The following is a 24,217-nucleotide window of genomic DNA, read 5'->3' as shown; positions in this document are numbered from 1 at the left end:
CTTACAACATATGAAGTGGCAGTTTTGGCTTGTCAAATCCATGCTGGCTCGCTGACCAATTCCCATTCTCTCCATAATGTTTTCTATAACCTTTTCTCTCTGTGTTCCCATCAACTCCCACCAGATCTCGCCACTCATTTACTCACTAGCACTTTACGCAGTGTTGTTATCACAATGACATAGTTAAAGGAAGGCAAGTATGACAACTCATCATTCCATGATGTGACTGGGAGAGTAGAAAAAGAGGTGGTGTAGCAGTATTGAACAAGCAGTTTATTCCTGCAGTAATAAGGGAGAATATCTTAAAAGGCTCTGCAAAGTAGGCAATATATATGTAACTTAGGAACAAAATGGGTGTGATCTCTTTACCGGAGTTTACTTCAGATCTCCTAACAGATACATATGTTTGTTTGTTATGTGCCATATCATATGACATGGATGATCATTGTCTTTTCTTGACCATGATTGTTCTTGGCAATTTTTCTACATAAGTGGTTTGTTATTGCCACTTTCTGGGCAGTGTCTTTACATGTCTGGTGACCCCAGCCATTACCAATACTTAAAGAGGTTGTCTGGCTGGCATGAGTGGTTACATAGCCAGAACTTGTGATATGCACCAGCTGCTCATACGACCATCCACCACCTGCTCCCATAGCTTCATGTGACCCTGAACAGAGGCCTAAGCAGGTGCTATACCTTGCCCAAGGGTGAACTGCAGACTAACAGAGGGAAGGAGTGCCTTAACCTCCTTTGGAACAAGCTTATCTCCACCCCACAACCCCAGCAGACATGTAGACAAATCACAAAGAGGTGTAAGAATAATGTTATAGCAGTAGAGATTTCAGCTTTCCTGACATTAACTGTTTTTTTACACACAACTCTGTCTGGGTGACTTTGACAATCGGCATTCATTTTTCAGCAGTAAAAGATAGCTTATTGATTTAATCAAATGCTTTAATTCTGTTTGTGGAGACGAGGAACTTCAACACTCTTCTCTACCAATATCTTTTTTTATGATGTCAAGAAAAATCTATTAACTGTATTAAAGGATAAGGCACTGCAAACATGCTTCTTATTATTGGAGTGCTTGTCTTTGAAAATTATTTCAGATCCTCTGGTATCTGGGCTAATAATAATCTTTGAAATCCTGCTTCAAGTCCTTTCTAACATAATAAATAGAACTGATTGCCAACAACTAGTATATTGAAAATCGCCAGTTAATTTAGAGCAATACAGAAAGAACTCATATACCACAGTAGGCTATGGTTAATCCAATTAAAGAGATTTTTTTTGGTTGTTTCAGTCTGAGTTTTCCATAGATGAGATGACTTTTTACCAAACCTACAGCATTCTTTGACTTATGAAAGGGATATCTTCCTTGAAAAAATTTCCTAAGTCAGATGCTGTGCAAAATTTATTCTAGGTATTTTGGTGTAATATATTCCAGTAAATAGAATATGTCAACCATTGTTGTGGAAAGGTGACTTAAAGTGAGGACATTTACTCCAATTTCTTTTTAAATTATTAGTGTTGTTCTACTTTCTGAATCTTCTTTTTGCCACATAAAGGTTTTGTATCATAACCCACATCACTCAAAAATCTACCCACTCTAGCTTACAAGAGTAGTATTTAGAACCTCAAACTACAATCTAATGTATAACATTCATGCATTCATGTTTATGTAAAATGTGCAACAATTTATCCATCCGAAGAAGCCACAGAAACAGAATACTGTATTAAGAAAATTGTAGAGAAATGTGAAGAATTTCCATTTCCATAAGTTAGGGATTTTAGCTGAGATCATTCACATGTTCACCAGACCGTGTGAATGGACTGTGATTAATGTAGATAAACACTATTTCCATTGCAGCAGCATTCTTCTGAGAGAAGGAAATAAAGTAATACTTTTAAATATATACTGTAATTATAGATGAATCTTTATTACCCGGGATAGAAGAACCAGAGACAGAATTAAAGGACAGAAAAAAATTGCTTTGAAATTTTTAAAGCATCTATGTAATTAAACTTGATACTTGCATTTAGCTGAGAAGATTTTCAATGCATACACTAAGAAGAACCTGTCACAGAAAGTGCATAGGCTTCAGATTTTTTGCTTTAGAGATTATTATATTGGGGACAAAACTAAAATTGTTGGTCTTTTCTAAGTCCAGAAATACAACTTTAAATGTGCAGGCTCAGACTCATAAATTGAATTCCATGGAATATAATTCAATGAAAATATAAAAAAATGAGAAATATTTTTGGCAAACTCTGGATTGGTAGCACTACATTTACTATGTCTGTGTATCTATACACAGACAACGTTGTATGGGCCTTGAAAGGCAGGAAGGGATACTGTCACGAACACTTCCAATGGAGCTATCATTAATGTCTAGTAAGACTGAAAGTAAAATTAGCCTGTTATATTAAACAACATTTTATGCCCTTTTTGAACATAGTGTATGTTGAGAAGGATCTTGTTGGTCAATGCTCAGAACTGCAAGGGTTTATTCATTTTACCTGTAGCAAGTCTGGGACCTCTATGCATGTGGTAGAGTGGAAGGGAAGTTTTTTTTTAATTATTAGTGTTTAATAGGTTTTATTACTTGGGTTTTTGGGGGTGTTCTGATAATTGGACCTTGAATTTTGGGGAAAAAAATCCCTATTTACTTACTTCAATTTCAAAGGTTTTTAAATGTCTGAGATATCTAAAACCTATTAAAAATCCCTCACAATTTTTATAGCAAAACAGAGCACGCAGCTTTACTGGTGGTCAAAGCTTTCAGGGTAGTTTCTAGGATGGATGGCACCCTGCCAGCAGCCAGAACATGTACCTCAAGAATCCGGGCTGCTTCAGCTAGCAAGAAAGGTTTTCCACATCTGGCCCTGATGTGGATGACTGTAGGTGATGAACTGAGGCATTACACCAGATTAGTAAGATCTGGCCTATTATCATTTATTCTTTTGAATCTATGGTTTCTTTTTACAGAAAAGATTCATGTATTTTCTTATAGAACCATAGATATAGACTGCACCTCTGCAACGCAACTTGCAATTATTATTGCCTAAACTATTTTCTGTTGCAAAATGTACCAATAATTTTAGGTTTTGACTATCAAATTAAAGAAAGGACCCCCGCACCCCCTGTAAGTTATAGTCACCTTTTGGTATGAAATCAGCTGTTTCCTTTTACAGCTGAACTTGTAATTTAATAAATCATTTATTTTTAAAATTCTCAGTGTCTTGAAAGACCCGTCAAGTTATGAACAGCACTTTATCAACAGCAATAATATTATCAACGATAGTGGAAAGACAAGAGTGCAGTTGCTGGACAGTCCTGATATAAGGTTTCAATTCAAAAGATCAACAGCTCCTCTTACCCCCCAACCCTTCTCACACACACGCACGCACGCATGCACACACGCACACACGCACACACACACACACACACACACCCCCTCAACCTGCTGAGTTTGTCGAGGTTGTTTCTTGCTCCCATACAGTGTAATTTGCTCCTAATAATCTAACTGATAACTGGCTTTTGAGATCTGCCCTTCATAGAGATCAGGACTAAATCCATCTTCATTATCTTAAAATAAAGCTTCTCAGTGAAGAAGCTGTAACAATCAAAAATATGGGCATATTTTGGGGTGGGGTAAAAGAAATACTGCTGATTGTTTTTCCCAGATTTAGAGCATGGTTAAATCAGAGTATGTAGTTGGAGTGAAAAGGTTGAGGATTTAAGGGAGAGTTAAACTTACTTGACAGAAGTGATAGGTTCAAGAATCGTTGAGGGCAGAATGACAGCAGGCATCAAAGAGAAGTACTGGTGACAGAACTCAGAGCAAGTTGAAAAAGTTGTTTTCATATAAGCATACTGTATAAATCAAATGACACTATTTTCACACTGTATAGGTTGATGGTTAAACGGTATCTACAATATTGCACCCAGTTTTTTTTTTACCTTGATGTGATTGAACATGGGGCTTAAGCGTGGACCAGTACCTTCTGTTTGCATCCTGGAAGGCAATACTGATACTGTTAGGGAACTTGCCAGCACCCCTTTTTAAAATGATTGGTGTCACATTATTGAGCTGAACTTTGGCACAGGCAGCAATGGTTTACCATATCTCAAGTCCAACAAGCCAACTTTAATCATACAAATATACTTAATGGTGGAGGTTATTGATGCTTTTGAAAATTTGCTAAAACCCCATTTGCACCGTGTACAGTATATATTTTATATTTGTATCATGTATACTGTATGTCTTATATACTTTACATGGACAATTGGACATATACGTGGAACAAATGTAAGTGATATTTGGCTTCTGAACCTCTGTTCACCTCTGTAAGTGAATGTGGAATGATTTAAGATATGAAGATCACAATAAGATAAGAGTACTTTCCATTTACATTGCATTTTATAGAGGTAAAACCTACCATCCAGATTATTACTGTGATCTTCAAAAGTTGCCCCATCTCATACCCCAAGGTCTTTGATCAAGGGCTAATCAAATTAAAAGCCCTTTTTAAAAGGGGAAAAGACTATTAAATACTTTAATTAGAAAGCATCAAATGAGCATTTTAAATAATATTTCCCATCAGCAATTCCTGTATGCAGTGCAGTAAAAGCTTATCCAAAAAGGTCATTCTGTTTCCAGTTCAGTACTTTGAACAAACACGAGGAAATCTGCAGATGCTGGAAATTCAAACAACACACACAAAATGCTGGTGGAACACAGCAGGCCAGGCAGCATCTATAAGGAGAAGCAGTGTCGACGTTTCGGGCCAAGACCTTTCATCAGGACTAACTGAAAGGAAAGATAGTAAGAGATTTGAAAATAGTGGGGGGGAGAGGGAAATGCGAAATGATAGAAGACCGGAGGGGGTGGGACTTTGAAACAGTTTTCCAGTAATTTGAAACCGTTTTATTCCTAATTGGATTACAGCCTGGTAGTACATAAAGAATCTGTAGGTATATGCATGTTTTACACCTTGAAGAACATACAGTGCCTTGAAAAAGTATTCAGCTCCCACAACTATTTTCATATTTTACTGTCGCATTTTCTAAAATTAAAATATATTGTAGGATTTTTGAGCTAATCTACGAAACACTGTGCATCATGTCAAATCAAATGAAAAATTCCAAAACCTACCAACAATTTAAAAATTAAAAACCGAAATTGTGAGGCTAATAAAGTATTCATTGCCTTTGTAATTGCAACACTAACTTTCCTCAGGTGCGATTACCTTACCTACTCACCCAGATTGTTGATGTAGAACATTGGAGGGTCACCTGTTTTCAGTGAATTAATAAGACTAAATTCTCCCTCTCTCTGTAAGGTCCAACAGTATGGTAGATTTTCAACAGACCAAAATGAAAACAAAAATCATTCAAGACAAGTCAGGGAAATGACAATAGAGAAGCACAAATCTGATGAAGGGTGCAAGACCATGTCGGAGGCTCTGAACATACCTCAGAGCTCATTGCAGCCCATTGTGAAAAAGTGGAAAAATATGAAACCACAGCCACGCTACCTAGGTCAGGCTGCCCCTCTGAACTTAGTTGTCAGAGAAGAACAGCACTTGTAAGAGAGGCTACTGTAATGCCAACAGTCACTCCAGGTGAGCTGCTCATAAAGACTTTGCAAAGTGTCACTGAAAAGATACTATTAAGATGTAGAAGAAGGTCTTGTGGTCAGGTGAGACTAAAATGAAACTTTTTGGTCTCAACACTCAGTGGAACATGTGCCGTAAATCTAATACTATGCATCAGCCAGATAACACCATTTCTACTGTAAAGTATGATGGAGGTAGCATCATGCTATGGAGATGCTTTTCAGTAGTGTTGAATGGAAATCTGGTCAGGATTGATGAAAGGCAAATGCTGCTAAATACAGAGAAATCCTGTATAGAAGTCTGGTAGCCTTTGCCAGAAAGCTTATACTGGAGAGGAAGTTTGTCTTTCAGCGGGACAACGACCCAAAGCATAATACCAGAGGAACCATAGAGTGGCTTCAAATTAACAAAATTGATGTCATTGGGTGGCCCAGTCGGAGTCATGAACCCAATTGAACATCTCTGGCAAGTTTGCTGTCCACTACCGCTCCCCAACTAACCTGGCACAGCTTGAGCAATTTAGCAAGGAGGAATGGGCAAATCTTGCTCCATCAAGTTGTGCAAAGCTATTGGCTGTAATAGCTGCAAGAGATGGTTCAACTAAGTACTAAGCAAAGAGATGAATGTATTTTGAACTGCTGACATTTCAGTTTTTAATTTTTAGTTTTTTATGCTTTACATATTTCCCAGTTTTTTGGACTCTATTAAAAAAAAAACTCACCAGGCAGAAGGCAATGGCAAACCACTGCTGTAACTTGCCTCATACGTGATTTCCCAAAATGTCAGAGCAGCGTGGAAGGAAATCATCCGCTAACTGGAAAACAATTCCAGATGCGACATACCTTTCCTTTATTGTGAAAAAAAGAGCATGTGATTCACAAATAAAAAATGTCAGTTAAATTGATCAAGTTTCCTGGTTGTAATTCTTATTTATGTAAAAAAAGATTGCAGGCTGATTGCTTTTTCAAGGCACTGTATATATTGCCATACATCCATTAATGCAACGTGCTGCATTAAAACACGGCAAATAGAACCGAATCCCTGCAATGCCCGCCATGTAAAGATTCAAATGCACTAAGCTTATTCACAAACTGGTGAATGTCCATGTGTTACCATGCTTATCCAAAATTAGAACATAGAACATAGAAAATCTACAGCACATCACAGGTCCTTCAGCCCACAATGTTGTGCCGAGCCTATTATAAATAGAATAGGAAAATGCTAAAAGTACTCTGCAGGTCACAAAACAGTTGTGAGGGAATGACTTTTCATTTGAACCATGGGTTGGAAATGCAGCACAATTACAAAGACTACTTGCTCTTAAATAGTAAATTTTGCTTTATACCAGTCCAGAAATGTCTGAAGCTCCCTTTAATATATGAATTTTTGTGCAATTTCCAGAAATTGATTCTTAAGTGATATTATAAAATCACTTTATAGTGTTAGGACAGCTGCAAAGTTCATCTGCTACTCAAAGGGTCACTATGACAGTGGCCTGTCATTTTTCTTACTAAACAATAGAATGGACCATTGACTAATTCTAATTCCGTTCTTTACCTTTAGGTATGGCATTCCCAACGAAAGGCTAAGAATTCAAGGACGCATGTCACTGAACCCTCATCAGATCTGAACTTTAACAAATGCTTAGTTTCACAGCAGCCATGGACAAAATGTACCCAACCTGACTGTCATTGAAATGCTAGCATTGCGTGTGCGTGTGTGTGGGGGGGGGGGGGGGGGTGGAGAGCAAGTAAGAGTAAGTGTTGTGATGTCACTCACTCTCTCTCACACACACATGCACATAGACATTTGGAAACCAGTTGGGTCAATTAGTTATAATTGTGGCCTAGTGCTCTTCCTATCATTTTTGGCACGTCTATCCCAGAAGAACCACACACTGTGTATTTCTTTGCTTGTTTGGTATAGGGTACTTACTTTATACATCATTGCAATTTTTAGCTAGTGATTTCTGAGTTAAGCATGCATTTTTTAGGTCAAGCAATTGCTGCAAATTTTTAAAGATTTGTAGAGATTTTATTTTTAAGAAAATAACTGATTCAGTGTTATGGATTAAAACTTTTTTCTCTGCAAGGTGCACTCCACTGATTATATGACTAGTAAAATTTAATTGTGCTTGGATCTAACTGAGTAATCTCATTTCATATAGTGGGAATTTTAGTGAGTGGATAGCAGCAATGGGTTAAGACTATGTCTTTTGAAATGGAATGCAATATTAACATGCACAGTTGTACTCAATTAAGTAATTTCTGCTTGAAAGTTCAATTTATGAAGGTGCTGTGCCTTAACCTACTTTTTAACTGCTATCTTGCTGTAATTTCTAATGTAAATCCATCTTTGATCTGCCATTGAAATGCTATTGATATGTTAACCAATCACTTCCTAGGAAATTCCTCTAACCATGTGTTGGAAATGTTGTAATTTAACTAGGTGCAGTGGCTACTAAAGTTCGAAGGCACGATATGCGGGTCCATCCTTACCAAAGGATTGTGACCGCTGATCGAGGTTAGTTTAGTTCTGGAGTTTTTGTTTTTTGTTGAACTTGTTGACTGTAAGGGTGCTGCTTTGCAAAATCACATCAGTTGGGGTTGACCGAAGGTCTAATTTCTGAGGACCAGTTATGTCCATTTTTATTCAGCAAAATATCACTGTGCCCAACAACTCTTCAGATTTTTGTTGCAAAGTTTTCCCAAAACTTCTGAATTAAGTTCCTCACATCGAATGGGAATGCAGAAAGGAATTTAAGGCTGGAGAAAGAGAATATTAGTGTTCCTGTTCCTGCCTGATAAAACTGATGAACTTTTGAGAAATATGTTGTAACTAAACTGCCAATATGTTTAATATTGAGGGAGGGAGGGGGAAATGCATTCACTTATTTTAAAAGTAGCCAAATCCAAAAAGACTTTTCAGACAATGCTTTTGAAAGGACCAAATCCTTTTCCTTGAAGAAACTCTTGAATTGTGCCTTTATAATCTTCAGAGGAATATAATACATGAATATGAATTTATACGCTGTTGTACCTGATTCTTATCAATGCTTGTTGTGGCGTGCATGCACGTTTTATACCAGCACTGGACCCTTCATGCCAATACAGTTGGGTCAACATTTTATCTGTGTAGCTATTTTGGGATTATGTCCCCATAATGTATTCAGAAGGTCTTAACAGGAATCAATGTTCATTTTCCCAGCCTAACTCTTGCTGTAATTATTGCCCTTAGACCTGTAAATTAAAAAAAATCTAAATTATTAAAATATTTTAGGCTCACATACACCATGAATCCACGAATTTTCACTTCTGAATTTTCAAAGACATTATTGCATTCAACCAGTAGCTATGTAAACTTGCAAGAATTAAAAGTCTTGATGAACTTTTATTAAAAGTTAGATTCAAAACAAGTGAAACATCAGTATTTACTCATCTACTTTTTTTCTGGCAATAACAAACAAAATTGCTCCCTGTAAACGAATGTCCAATGTACATTTTGTTTCTCTGATCCAAATAGTTTTCATGACCTGGCAGTTAGTTTTATGTTGGGAAGTGTACAATCTTTTAGGCGCACTTTAAGTTTTTAAGTGAGATTGTGTCTAATTTGGAGTTGAGGGTGGGGAATATAAAAACTGTGAAGAAAGGGGAAAGGAAGAACAGTGGTATAGAATGATGGATGCAGTGTAGAACTTGATCTGGCCACAAACAATAAGATAGAAATCAACTTCCTTTGCATTCTGCTGGCTCTGAGATATTTTAGGTCTACAAATCCCAACTGGCATGCATATTCATGGCTAGGAGACAGAGAGGTGGTACTGATGTTTTGACTGCATGGAGAATAATTAGCATCTTTTATACAAGACCCAGGGTAGTAATTGTTGCAATCAAAAGCTGAGTAAGGATACAACTCCTGGTGTCATAAAAAAAAGATATCTAGATAGATTGCTTGGATAATACTGTAACATTCACCATTTTATGTAATGGAGGGTTTTTCTTGCACTTAATCTGGAGATTATTTTCCAAGACACCAAGAGCTCAGGTAAATTCTGTAAATGATCAAAACTCTAGAGGGTTCTTAGGCAAGTCCATTGTCATTCATACCATTAAGTTCTCATTCAGGTCTGTATGGTGTATTGAGAGCCTAAATTATCACATTGTTTTCTATTATTAAATTTGGACTTTAATTTATTCATGATTTTTTTAAAGCCAGTGTCTACCAACTGGGTCTAAGGGATTTCTGTACTCAAAATAATATATGGGTTGCTAAAATAGATGGTTCCCTTCCTTTGCATAGGATTACGTGCCTCTTAAGTATTTGTTTTGCAACAAAAAATATTTCACAGTTGATTTAGATGTTATTACTTTTAACCTAATATTTAGATTTGGTGATGGGTTTATCACTGCATCATTCTTTACTGCAAAGAAAATGACTCTACAGTTTAACTTTACAGAAATGTATTTGGTACAGATAACAAGATAGACTGACTGAAGTAATTGGAATAAACTCCACATTGTGTTGCACGGTTATTGAACCTGTGTGTACTGTTGAAAGCCTAGGACTGAGCAGAGGATTTGAGCAGGTGTATTGGTTGATTAGAGATTACAACCATTTTGTTGGTCCTTATAGGCTGTGTGCTCTAGAAGACAAGTAAACATATATACTGTTTAAATTTTCCTGACCATATTGTGGCCTTGTACAAATATTTGGCAACACATATTAAATCACTAATGCAATGGATTTTATCCAGAATTTTGTGAAGAAAAACTTCTAATCATGTGTCTTTTGAATGTAAAATATTTATACAGGCATCAGTCCTTTCTTCATTTTAACAGGTACACTGAAAGAACTGTCATTACAGTATTATGTTTTGTTACACCATGACCTCAGCTGCTAATATATTTAGATATTGTGCAGAATCAGTGTTCGATTCCACGCAGTTCAAACTCCTGGCCTTCCATTGGCTCTCGGTGGGTGACGCACTCCTTTTTTTTTAAACCCACTAACATGGGCAAATGAGCTGTTCTTCAATCCTGTGATTTATTCCTTCTTATCCTGTAGAAGATGAGGTCTAAAACTTGAGTCATCTTGACTGTAACATGGAGAATAAGTACAGCCTTGTATATGGGCCATCAAAAGGGATGCTGTTATTAAGCATTACACCAGATTTACCTTGCTAAAATGGCACAAATTTGACTTTGCACTGAATAATTTATTTCATTTCCTCTGTTTAAGTCTTGCAGCCAACAGTACAATATTTCGGAACCTCAGAACTTTGATACATTTTAAGCTGTTGAACAAAAGTCTTATTTTACATTGAAGTGGACCAAGTTGGGTGGAGGGAAATGGGTGAACAAGAGAAAGTAAAAGAGAAACAGAATGATTCCAGAACGCTCTGACTTACCATTTTCCACTTGAGAACTTTTGTTTTACTGTAATCATCTCCATTTTAATTTTTTTTTGCAAAGAAAATAGTATTACAGGTGGCTTCTTTAAAAAACTATAAAAATATAAAGCAGGAATGTATATGAAATTGTCAGATTTTATTGTATTTGCAGAGTATTAGCATTGAAATTCATAAATGAGGGCTGTTTGTAGTTTAAAATGTGCATTATAGTGTTGAGTAGAAATTCATCTATTTTTGGATATATTTTAGGGCTTTATAAACGTAGACTTTTAAACGGCAGGACTTCTTTTGTGTTTACATGCAAATGCATTTTATACAAGACTGTCCTATAAGTGTACAATAGTACTCTCAACTGGAATACGTTGGATAAAAGTAAATTAATTGGCCTCTTCCAAGTTCCTGTGATGTAGCCAACACTGCTATTCGTATAATTTAGAATTGCTTGTATTTTGAGGCCAAGAATTTCATATTGTTGTAAATAGAAAAAATGAAAGGCAATAAAATTTTATTGAACTACATGGTTTTGCCCCTTAGTTTGTTAAATTTGTTGTGTGCAATTTCTAAATATGTCTTCTTTATCAATAACCAGTTAATCACATTCATGAATAATATTTGCTTTCTTTTGTGCTTGCATTTGGAAGGACACTAATGCTTAATAGCAGTCAGGTACAGGTAACTCTGTACTGACTGAGAGATACCCAATGTTTCTGTGCAGATCCAGACATCTTTCCTTGACTCTCTTCTATGGTCACTATTTTCCTGAACTCTTCCATTGACTGCTACTAACCATTAGTTATTAGTTACTTATCAAGTTAACAAATTGTGGGAATGGTCTCCTTCTCATGCTTTTATTCATGATCCAGTGTCACCATGACTGAATGCATTCTATTGAAAGTTGCCGATCAGTATATCAGAGTTACAGTGCTTAGTTTGTTAGTTGTGGTTAGCTTTTCATGTTGTCATCCAGTTTTCATCAGCCAACACTAATCTCTTCTCTATCTTTTTTTCTTTTCTCTTTTTTTTTGTTTCTAACCACCCAGCTGCCACTGGCAACTAACCTATGACCTTCTGACCTCTGAGCTCTTCACCCAATGATGACCTGACCATGCCTGCCTGCTGATCAATTAACTGGTGATGGCCTTTGCTTGCCTGTCTTCACTGCAGCGAGCTGAGGCACTGTCCGTTCGTCTTACTGCCTAACGATGAAAGCAAACGAACACACACACACACACACACACACACACACACACACACACACACATTCAGCCTTTCAGTTATTCTGGTTGGGTGAATTGTGAGGTCCTAGAACCTGCACTGAATAATACTAAAGCAATAAAGTCCAATTCATCCCTAACTGTTCATCAATGATCATCATTTTGTGACCCTCCCTAATGAACGGTAAGAAGGCCTAGGAGACAGAAGATGGATATCTATGAATAGCTATTAACAAAGGCAGTAACTGTGGGAGTTTGAGGAACATTTTTTCTCATGCTGAAGTCACAAGTTTCCTGAATGTAATTTGTTGTGATGATGCATCATGCATGAACCTTTGGTTAATGATGTCATTGGTGAGGATATTTTTTGAATGAGCTTCAATGTTCCAAATTTGGCCAATTTTTTGTTCTATTCATTTATATTCCTCAAGGACATAGATGCCAATTTGAAACTTTTCATGACCTTGACCTGCCAGTTCAGCATTTTCCTAAACCATAGAAAGAGCATTGAACAAGAACCAAAGGGTGTTGTAAAGAAGACTGAATTAGTAATGGTTTATGAGAAGAATACCTATTGGACACTTAGGAGCCTTTTGGCAAAAGGTCCATGCATTATGTGTCACAATACTGGGCGAATTGTTGAATCTTAATTTTCTTTCTTGTATGGATTTGTTTTCTCAAGGATGTAAAGCCATGCTTGCCTCTTTACTATATTACTGTATTGAAATTGTAGATATGCATAATGCATTGAACAGACCACAAAAAGAACAAAAAGTAGACACTTTTACTATACAAGGGTGCTGGTAAGAAGAAATATATTTTTGACAGTGTAGTCTTTTATACTTTCAAGTATTAAATAGAAGCTGAACAAAGAAACCCTTTATTTCACTAAATGATTTCCTGGTAGTTGTGAACAAAGCAAAACAGGAGACCAAACAGCCTTTTTCCTCCTTTTTTTGTTAAATTGTAAAGATTGGAAAATGTCTAAAGAAAGAAGTGCCTTATTTTATTCATGGTCATTTTGTCTGGCATCTCATAATTAATCATCTTGCTGAATGCAAAGTCTCAAATGCATGCAAACTTAGCTGCCCAGTACTTATATGAAAGGATCCACTTGTGAATAAAAATGAGCTGGCAGTTGTGTGTCTGATAAGTGCCACATCGCTGAATCCACAGCTCACAATAACTGTGACTGTGACAGTTATTTGTACACTCCCTGGGCTTTATAGTGTTTTGTCCAAAGCCCTCATTCCCTGAGATTTTCACAACTTCAAGAGGCAATTTGTCTTTTGTTGGCATCCATCAGATAACTCAAGGAAGAAAGGAGCTAAAGGATAAACAATAAAACCGGCTTCACAGTTGTAGCCAAAGTTTATGTTCAATCATTTCCTGATCATTGCTCCAGTCACTGCTGCAACTCCTAAGTTTTCAAAAGCTCATGAAAAGTTGTAGTGACTCAATGGTGTGCATTTACTCAGAACTTCGTTCTCTGTGACTTAAGTCATCAATATTGGTGACCAGTTGTTGATCACCTTCATACCATGCATTGCAAATCAATAGGGACAATTTGACTAAAGTAATATTAAACAAAAAAACAGTAACACAGTTCTCAGTTAAGTTAGGTGACATCACCAAGTGCATACTTCTCCAAAGATAATTAATCCCCTAATCCAGCAGAATATGCTCACTTCTTGACATAACATTAAGATTATTCTATTAGCATTGACCTTACTGTGACCAAACTGACCAGTAGACTCATAAGCAGAGGAATTCTCTGCCACCGTATATGTCCTATAATTAAATTGATGGCTCATTTATGTCCACTGAGAGATCCTCTTTAACTAAAGGAACATCCTGCCTTTTTATCAATTGAAGAGAGAAACATGTAAGGGTTGCTATAAACATTTGCATGGTCAAATCACTCATTCTTGACTTCATATTTTTGGGAGGGGTGGGATAAAATGGGGAGAAGGGGGGGGAACATGATGATTTACTATGCAACAAGAATTAAACTGTCCAGCCAGCTTTAAATGTTGTGCCACCTCTCGTCTTCCTGATACCTTGCTTCTTCAAACTTACCTAGTTTTCATTCTGGTGCCATTTTTAACATTTTTGTTTGAGCTGAACTTGCGACACTCAAGTGACAATCGTGACAGTCACGCGGAAGTTGAGGTATCAAAAATTAGTGTGAAATTTTATTTTCCCTGTGAACTCTGGACGGTGGGGTTGTGATGCCAGTGGGCAAGGAAAGGTTAAATATCAAAAACATCTCTGCAAATCATTGAATGTAGTTTCCAAAGAAGTCTGACAATTTCAAATATCTGTGTGTACCCTTAACTTCAATATTACCATAATTTGGGGATTTTATCTTCCTGTATATTTAAAAGTAGTTTAAAAAAAACCAGTGTGCTTCCCTTACCTGGCAATGTTATGTAATTCTACGGAGTGATGGGAGTGTCGCTTGTAGTCATATAGTTAACAGGTATGAGCCAGTTATCTGCAGAGCAAGAAATAGATTCATGTTGTGTCTGTACCATAACTAACAATTGCCTAAGGACTTGTAAGATAATGTATTTACAGCGGTTGTTACAATTTATAATGTATTTTTCTAAACATTGTTTTTGTATGTTATATATAGCATTCAAAATTTTTTTCCTGATAAATTGAAAACAAATTATAAAAATCCCTCCATTTTGATAACTGATAAATACCAATGGTTTTTGTAGTAGTTTATTATTGGAAGTATTCCCCTTCTCTGGCTTTATGTTAGCAACCTGATGGCTTAATTAGACAATTAGGTTCTTTTTTTAAAAAAAAGAATGCTTGCCTTTGATTTTACTGATTCTTTGCAGTTTCTATTAACCCTGTGTTATTTTAATAAATGTTATAATATCAAACTACTAACTCTAGACTAAGTCTGTTTAACTGCTTTTGCGTCATTTTCTAATACAAGAATAACTATGATTACATTATGTAGCTTTTCAGACTAACCCCAAGGTGAATGACCATGTAACATGGTATAACTTCCTTAATCCTTGACCTGTTCTTCAGCATCCTCTGTGTAATGGCATTGAAATCACTGGGTTTTGGGAAGCAAGCCCCCTAACATTTCAAAGGGAACAAATGTCTTTCTCAGTCTTCTTGCATGCTTTCCTACTTCATTACCTTTACAGCAATTTCTTTTCTAACAATTCTTGGTACCCAAACCCTTCAAATAAAAATGAAAGGGCTCCAGGAGTAGCAGTTTCTTAACAATAATCACTGCATGTAAAACTGGTTTAGGCTATGCTGTTTTATAATTACCTCACACATGATTTTTTAAGTCCCTGCAATGTCATCTCCAGTGATAATTATGACATCTTTCCATTGATGATGTGACTTAATTTTTATTGAGTTTTGAATCTCTTCCTCCCTTAAACATTTTGCTTTATGAGTTCATTGTTAGGAAAAAAATGTCATGAGGTGAAATGGGCTGAGAAATTTGAATATAATGTGTCAGAACTTTCATAGCCTGAGGTAATTAAGCATTAAAGGAATATACAGTACAGTAAGAGTAAAGGAGGAAGTTAGTTATGAGCAGTTAATTTGATTCTTCTCATTTAATTAAAAAATATTGGAATTGGTGTATTATTTTCATATGTACTGAGGTACAGTAAAAAGTTTGATTTGCATACTGATCGAATTATTTCACAGTACATTGAAATAGTACAAGCTAAAGTAATAACAGAATGCAGAGTAAAGTGCAACAGCTGCAGAGAAAGTCTAAGGCAGGTAGATAATAAGATGCAAGAGTATAATAAAGTAGATTGCGGAGGTTAAGAATCTTGTTTTATTAAACTCCGGAATCATTGAGTAGTCTGATAATAGCAGGGTACAAGCTGTTCTCGAGACTAGTGGTTTGTGCTTTCAGGCTTTTATATCTTCTGCCCAATGAGTGGGGGTTGAGGTGGGGGAGAAGACTGAATAGGTGGGGTCTTTGACTTTCCTGGCTGCTTTACCAAGGCAGTGAGAATAGGATCCATAGAGGAGAGGCTGATTTCCATAATGTTCTGAGTTATGTTCACAACTTTCAGCAGTCAATAATGATAAGCTAGTGTAAAGAATCATTGTCTGGTGTGTAGTAAAAGATGTTACTGCAAAATCTAATAGTGATCAGTTCTATGTTTCCATGTGTGGTCACTGTACCTGTTCAGCCTTTCCCCCTGCTCTTTCCACTCAATCCTGCAAATTATTTTTTGTCCTGTTAATCTAATTCCCTTTCTCTGGTTGGCTCTATACCTGCCACCATTCTGGACACCCTATACTCTACATTTAAAATCAAAAAGATTTTCCTTTCTAACAGCAGTAGCTTTTTCCCTGAGCCTTGAATGATCCTGCAGCATAAACATGGTGTCTGTATTTCCCCTGCCTGAACAAGACTTCATCTTATTGACTTCAATAAAATCTCTTCAACTCAGGAGGAAAACCCAATTCTTCAGTCGAGCCATGCAAATGAAATCCCTCATTCCTGGAACCATTGCAATAAATCTCATTCATACTTCCTGTGAACTCTCATCTCCTCGTAAACACTAGCAATCAATTAAATATAATACTCCAGTGGTCAGCCCAGCCAGTGTTTTATTATGGTTCCACATAACCCTACTTTTGTGACCACTTGTGCACTCAGAATCTTTAAGTTTTATTAACTGTAAAAGGGGGGAAGCAGCATGGTAGCAGTTAGAATAATGCTATTAGAAGCAGAATCAGGTTTAATACAACTGACATACCGTAAATCATGACATTTGCTTTGCACCATGTATTACAGTGCAATACATAAATGCTATAAATTACAATAAGAAATATATACAGAATATATAAAATTAAGTCAGTCAAAAAGAGAGCAATATAGTGAGGTAGTGTTTGTGAGGTAGTGTTTGTGGGTAGTTATGGCAGAGGGGAAGAAGCTGTTCCTTAAACGTTGAGTGTGTGTCTTCAAGCTCCTCTGTCACCTCTCTGATGGTAGCAATGAGAAGAGGGCATGTCCTGGGTGATGGGGTTCCTCAATGATGGATGCCGTCTTTTTGAGACATCACTTTTTGAAGATATCCTCAATGCTGATGAAACTAATGCTAGGGAGCTGGCTAAGTTTACCATCCTCTGCAGTTTTTAACAATCTTGTGCAGTGGCCCCTTCATACTGGACTGTGATGCAACCTGTCAGAATGCTCTCCACAGTACACCTATAGAAATTTACTAGAATTTTTGTAACATACAAAATCTCCTCATATACCAAATATAGCTGCTGACATACCTTATTTGTAATTGTATCAATATGTTGCACCCAGAATAGATCTTCAAAGACGTTGACACCCAGGAACTTGAAACTGCATACCTTTTCCACTGCTGACCCCTCGATGAGGACTGGTGCATGTTCCCTTGACTAGTACAGTACCAGAGACCCAGGTTCAATTCCCATCCGTGTATCCTCCCCATGACTGTGTTGGTTTCCTCTGGTTTCTTCCCATATTCCAAAGGTAGATTTGTTAGTAGGTTAATTCTTCACATGGTTATAATTGGCTTGTTACCATACTGTATTACTAAATAAATAAAGTAAAACTGTTAAAACATTTCAACCACATTGTGTCACTTTCAAGTGTTTAAATACAAAAATGCCATGACCCTATGCTTATGGAGCTGTGTCATAAAATCTACTTTGCTTCTCCTTATTCTCCCTATCAAAATGTATCCTGATGAGCTTATCTCTATTAAATTAAAACAAACTAGATTTTTACTGTTGTCAATGCTGTGCCATTAACACAGAAGTAAATCAAAACATGTTAATTGTTTAGCACTTCAATCTAATACACTAACTGTAAAGCTATTGAAGTGGAGTTCAAAGGTGTGAAATGGACACACAGCCATGTTTTTGATTTTGAGAGTATGAATGTCAAGAGTATGGGTCATAAATTCTCCAGTACTCTGCTGCATCGTGGACCTCCCGTGCTGTTAGAGTATGGAGCCCCCATGCTCAGAAATGGACCATGGACCAACCTGTACCATGTGCTGCTAGACCATGGTACTCCTTCCTGGTGTCAGTGAAAAGAGAAGGAGGGGAGGGAAGAAATGTGAAGAGAACCCCAAAAAATGGAATTTATGGAAATGTAATGCCGTTTATCTCTTGCTCTACATTCATATCTCCATTTATAAGCTGGCATCTATAAGTGCCATCTACAATCTTGCAGTTGATACCACCATAGTGAGCTGCATCTCAAATAGTGCTGAGTTGGTATACAGAAAGGAGAAAGAGAACCTGATATGATAACCTTTCCCTCAATGTTAGCAAAGCAAAAGAGCTGGTGCATTATGGAAGCCAGCCTCCCTTCCGTGGAATCTGTTTACTCTTTTTGCTGCCTCAGTAATGCAGCCAGCGTAATGAAATACCATTCTGCACGCTCTTTCTTCTCCCCTCTCCCATCAGGCAGAAGGTACAAAAGCCTGAAACCATGTTCAAGGACAGCTTCCAACAGCAATATTGTTGTAAGACTATTAAATGTTTTTCTACTATGATAAGAACTCAGCCTCACAATCTACCTCATTTAACCTTGCACCTTACTGTCTACCTGCACTGTCCTTTCTCTGTACTGTAACACTTCATTCTACACTCTGTCATTTTAGTTTGTACTGCCTCAATGCACCACTGTAATGAATTGATCTGTATGGATAGTATGCAAAGCAAGTTATTCACTGTACCTCGGTACATGTGGGAATAATATACCAATTTGATATCTATCTTCCTCTCATTTACCCATTCCTAAATTATCTCCCCTCTCCCATTCCTCATTTCCTTCTCCCTAAACTATTGCCCATTTCCTTTCTCAACACATTTTCCATCCCTCTCCCCAAATCCACCCCCACTTCTGTACTGTTTTCTCTTTCTCTCTTTCCCACTCTGCAGTTCTTCCCCATCTTATTTCCTTGCCTATTCTCTACCTCTCTCTCCCTCTATTTATTTATCTCCTGCTTTGAAGTACACCATTCCTTTCCCTAATCCCATGCAGAGAAAAATATTATTTCTTTGGAAGGTTAGCAGCAAGTATAACCAAGCTACTTGACAGAAATCTTATACATTCATCAATAAAGCACACTATTGGAAAAGGAAAAAAATCTTGAATCAGACCATGTAGGAATTTCTGTGTACAAATGGGATTGGAAGGACTTGATAGATCAGGGCAACCCCATAGAGGGATTTGAATTTGATAAGACTCAAATCATGTCATTAGAGGTTATGAAGGTAAATAATTTTTATTGCAATATTTAAATTTATTTGTGCAAATAAAATTGAAAATATATGTTACTTTTTAATTGTACAATTCAATTTTTATTTATTGCTTGGTGGCCCAATTTTTCCCCTAAAATTAGTGCTGTATTTATTATTCCTTCATTCTTTCAGATCAGCTTGGACTTTACACTAACATGGAATGGCCCTCAACTGTTGTCATCGCCCACTTTAGTCCTCATTTTGTGGCTCAGACTGAGGGTAGCCAACTAGGAAAAGTGACGCCAGATTTTCTCAGTAACTCTTCTAGCAAGATTGAGAATTGACATCTGAAAAGTAGCTGTACATGTGCAATTGAATTATTCCTCTGGTATAACATTGTTGTGTTTCATTTGAATCTTGCCACTCTGAAAATTTGATCCATTGGGATTTCACGTTGCAGCAATGATGTGTTCTCTGCAATAGATGCACATCTAATTATATCATTCCTCATCCAATATTATTTTAGAGTCATATTATTCCTAAGCTACTTTGATTACAATTACAGTTACCATTTGCTGGGTCACTCACATTACGTGCTACCCTTTGTTGTCTGACACAGACAACAGAGCTCTCTGGAGACTGTGTGTGTGTGTTTGACATCTGCTGTTCATCTCCAACTTCTACTGAGTCCTCAGCTGAGATTTCAGCTCTTGGGAAGTCCTTGCAGTGGTTCTGTCACCGCTGGTATCCCTAGCTGTAGCTTCTGAGTCTGAGGCAACAAAAGAAAGGCTGAAGATACCAAGGAGGATGGTGGGGTTGGCCGCTGTAGGTCAACCTAAAGTCTTATCCCCATCATTTTGAGAAACAATGTCTTCATGGTCAAGTCAGTCCTATATGACCATCTTTGTCCAGCATACCAGCCATACAGCCAAGCAGAGGTCCATGTCATTCTTAGTACATGAGATAAATAAAACTAATCTTTAATCTCACCCTCAACTTCCCTTCTAAGTATATACATGTGCACTTGAAAGGCCAGAACATAGAAGTCTATCAGCCAGGTGCTAGGAATTTGGATGAGTGGAGATAGGTACTTAGTGTTGGTACCAAGTGGGCTGAAGAGCCTGGTTCTGTGCTGTGTGATCTCCTCGACTACTTTTCAACAGTGAGCCTGCTTTTGGTTGCCGTGTGAGCTCTGGTTTCTGAAGGCCCAGTTCCTGAAGTGACAGACTGCATTCAAACGAGTGTCTCGGATTCCCATCTAGAACACAGAACACTTTACTCAGTCTTAAAGATATTTCTCGCATGGTCAATACCAGGTTTCCAGAAAAATTCATGCTTAGGAAATCCACATATAATGTTGGTACCAGACCGCTCTGAGGAGTACTGTGTCTAGGGACAGTTAACCATGCATCAGCCACTGGAGACACAGTCAGAATCAGAATCAGGTTTATTATCACTGACATTGTTGTTTTGCAGCACAGTATAGTGCATGACCTGATTATGCTATAAATTGTAATCAGAAATATATACGTTAAAAAAATTAAGTAGTGCAAAAAGAGAGCAAAATAATTGTGACGGTTCATTGTCCATTCAGAAATCTGATGGTGGGGGGAAGAAGCTGTCCTTAAAACTTTGAGTGTCTGTCTTCAGGTTCTTGTACCTCCTCCCTGATGGTGGTAATGATAAAGGAGCCTAATAAAGGTGATGTGGGTCCTTGAAGCTTGGCTGCATGGCTGGAATGCTGGCCAAAGATGGTCACCTTGAAGCATTGCTTTTTGAAGATGTCCTTGATTGTGGGGAGGCTAGTACCCACAATGGAAATAGCACTCTGCAGCTTTTTTCCAATTATGTGCATTGGCTCCTCCAGATTAGACTCTGAGGCAACCAGTTATGATGCTTCCACAGTACCTCTGTAGAAATTGCATCAATATGTTTGGCCCAGGATAGATCCACTGAAAGCCACGTCACTATTGGGTCCCTGCTGGAAAATGAAGTTAAGCAGAATTTGGAAGAGTGAGATAAACACATTGAAACATACAGATCCTTGTATGTTGCATAGGGTAGATATGGAGCAAATGTTGCCCTAGCAGGTGTATCCAGAATTAAGGGTCGTAGAATCAAAATAAGGGGTCAGGATTGAGAGGGGAGGAATTGTTCAGAGGGTAGCAAATCCTTGGAATTTTCTGTCCTGGTGGGTTATAGACCCTCAGTCACAGAATAAGTTAAAAAAAAAAGAGCTTTAATGAGATTAGCTTTATTTCTCACTGCCCCCTCACTGAAATGGTCCACAACCTAAGGACTCACTTTTAAGGACTTTTCATCACATGTTCTTGCTATTTATGGCTTGTTTATTCACTATTATTGTTTGTTTATTTTGTATTTACACATTTTGTTGTGGTTTGCACACTGGTTGAATGCTCAAGTTTGTGCAATCTTTCATTGATTTTATTTTGATAATTATTCTATTATGGATTTATTGAGAATGCCTGCAGGGAGATGAGTCAGGGTTGTATGTGGTGATATGTATATACTTTGTATGTTGCAACATACAGTGAAGCGTGTTGTCTGTGTCAAATCAGATAAGGGAGGATTGTACAGGGGTAGCCTGCACCTGGCGCCAACTTATTATCCCTAACCTATACATCATTGGAATGTGGGAGGAGACCCAAAAGTCATGGGGAGAACATATAAATGCCTCACAGACAGTGATAGGAATCAATCCCCCATCTTACATCTGGCTGATGGGAGATATTGAGGTTCTGGTCAAAAAAAGCAAGCAAGCAAACATTGGGTTCAGGAGGTCAGGACTGAGTGAATGAATTGATAACTACAGTAAGGTTAAGTGTACTCTTGTGGGAAATAAGGAGGGCAAAGAGAGGGTATGAGCTGGATCTGGCAGGTAAGGTTATGGAAAATCCCAAAAGGTTCTATGGCTATATTCAGAGTAAAAGAGAAATCAATGTTCATGCCATCAGGTTTTCTCAAACTTCCGGTAATGTTCCCCTCACCATTCCCCATCTCCTTTTCCCTCTTCCATCTTATCTCCTTGCCTGCCTATCACCACCCTCTGATGCTTCTCCCCCTTTTCTTTCTTCCATGGCCTTCTGTCCTCTCCTATCAGATTCCCACTTCTCCATCCCTGTATCTTTCACCAATCAACTTCCCAGATCTTTACTGCACTCTCCCCACCCCCCATGTTTCTCTCTCCACTATCCCCACCTTTTAAATCTACTCATCCTTTTTTCTCCTGCCAAAGGAACTTGGTCCAAAGCGTTGACTGCACTTTTTTCCACAGAAACTGCCTGGCCTGCTGAGTTTGCCCAGTTTGCCCTGCAGCCGAACAGGGACATGCTGCTCCTGGACACTCCCATTTGTGAAAGCCTCCCAGTTGCCTTTGTTCCTTTCCTTTCAAACAAGCTGACCCTATGGACAACTGCTCAATCCCTCACAAGTAACACCTGCTCCATTTTAGGGCCCTAACCAGTGGACCAGTCCTACCCTTTCCCATCACTATCATAAAACTAGTTGAATTGCGGTTATGAGAGCCAAAGTGCTCCCTGGCTGCCACTTATTAGCTCTGCCTTGTTCCTTAAGAGAAGGCTTATCATTGCACCCTCCCAATACAGCCCTCTTTATATAGATTCTGGAAAGTTTCCTGGAAATATTTCACAAATTCCTCCACATACAGGCCCTTAATACTCTGGGTATTATTGAATCTTATTGAATGAGCAAAGACAACAGACTGATACATCCGCAACATCTGTTCCTTCTGTCGGTCGGCACTGTTCAGCTTGGCTTTGCTGAAGCCTGCTATGATAAAGTGCCTTCCCACTTGTGGTTCTTACTGTGAAGGTCTGGCTTCCAATTACCTTCTGCCATGCTTAGCTGCTGGGATGGCTGGCTGTGGGGCAAAGGTGGGGGTGGCTGAACACTGTCAAACTGATGGAGTCCCATTGAAGAGCCTCAGCCCAAACCTTCGACTGCTTACTCCTTCCCATAGATGCTGCCTGATTTGTTGAGTTCCTCCAGAATTTTGTGTTTGCATCTGCAGAATTTCTTGTGTTTACGAAAGGAGAGGAATGGGAGAGACCCATATCACACAGGAGCTCCCACTACCTTCCCATTGGGTAAACCAAATAGACATATCTTCTCACGTATTCACACACCTTACAAGCACCTTATCAATCTGCCCTTGCATGATGCCTTTGCCTTTCTGGAGACCACGATCTGCTCCTGGGTGGCATAATCTTTGTCTTGTGACTCCTGCCTTAGAGATAACAGATAGAATTCAGCCTGAGTCTCCACAAAGAGGTCACCATGGAAACAGCCTCATACACCGAGGAACACGAGTGTTGGTGGATCCCACTGAGGAACCGGTGTATCTCCTCAAATCATACTTTTGTGGTTCTCCCGTCCAGAACTGTGTACACTTTGTCAGGCAGGTTGGACGGCACTATCTCAATGCCCATTCCCAGCTTTCTCTGACGCAGACTACCTGGGGTAATACCTATGTATCTCCTCTCTCCTACTGGCAGGTTCTTCTGGCTGCCCTGAGAGGTGGCTACCTGGTACCAGGAGCCTGTCACTGAGCATGGAGCCACACTCTTCCCCCTGTCTTCTGTCCATAGGGTGCCACCTTTGAACCATGTAGATAGTGAAAATGTGTTCTCAGTCAGTACCTGCTCCCTCATCCTCCAAATCTTCACATCTCCATCCACCATTCTCCAAACCTTCA

At 38.2% G+C, this 24,217-nt stretch overlaps 1 protein-coding gene across 5 annotated transcripts in view; it reads left to right on the top strand.

The window, feature by feature from the left end:
• Positions 1 to 20,158, top strand: part of LOC132403148 (KH domain-containing RNA-binding protein QKI) — a 529,050-nt gene extending 508,892 nt beyond the window's left edge. Inside the window, exons 7-8 of one of the 5 annotated variants that reach the window (XM_059986471.1) lie at positions 8,071 to 8,145; positions 19,675 to 20,158. In XM_059986471.1, coding sequence (XP_059842454.1) covers positions 8,071 to 8,145; positions 19,675 to 19,826 — 227 coding nt within the window. In that variant the 3' untranslated portion in view covers positions 19,827 to 20,158. Of the gene's footprint in view, positions 1 to 7,185; positions 11,551 to 12,072; positions 14,187 to 19,674 lie in introns of those variants that run through there. The other 4 variants (XM_059986476.1, XM_059986473.1, XM_059986472.1 and 1 more) reach the window with 4 other exon arrangements.
• Positions 20,159 to 24,217: the final 4,059 nt, after the last annotated feature.

The sequence above is a fragment of the Hypanus sabinus genome, chromosome 12, assembly GCF_030144855.1.
Source record: "Hypanus sabinus isolate sHypSab1 chromosome 12, sHypSab1.hap1, whole genome shotgun sequence".
Classification (NCBI taxonomy): Eukaryota; Metazoa; Chordata; class Chondrichthyes; order Myliobatiformes; family Dasyatidae; genus Hypanus; species Hypanus sabinus.
The sequence above is the reverse complement of the archived record's forward strand: the minus strand, read 5'-3'. Positions and strand labels throughout refer to the sequence as shown.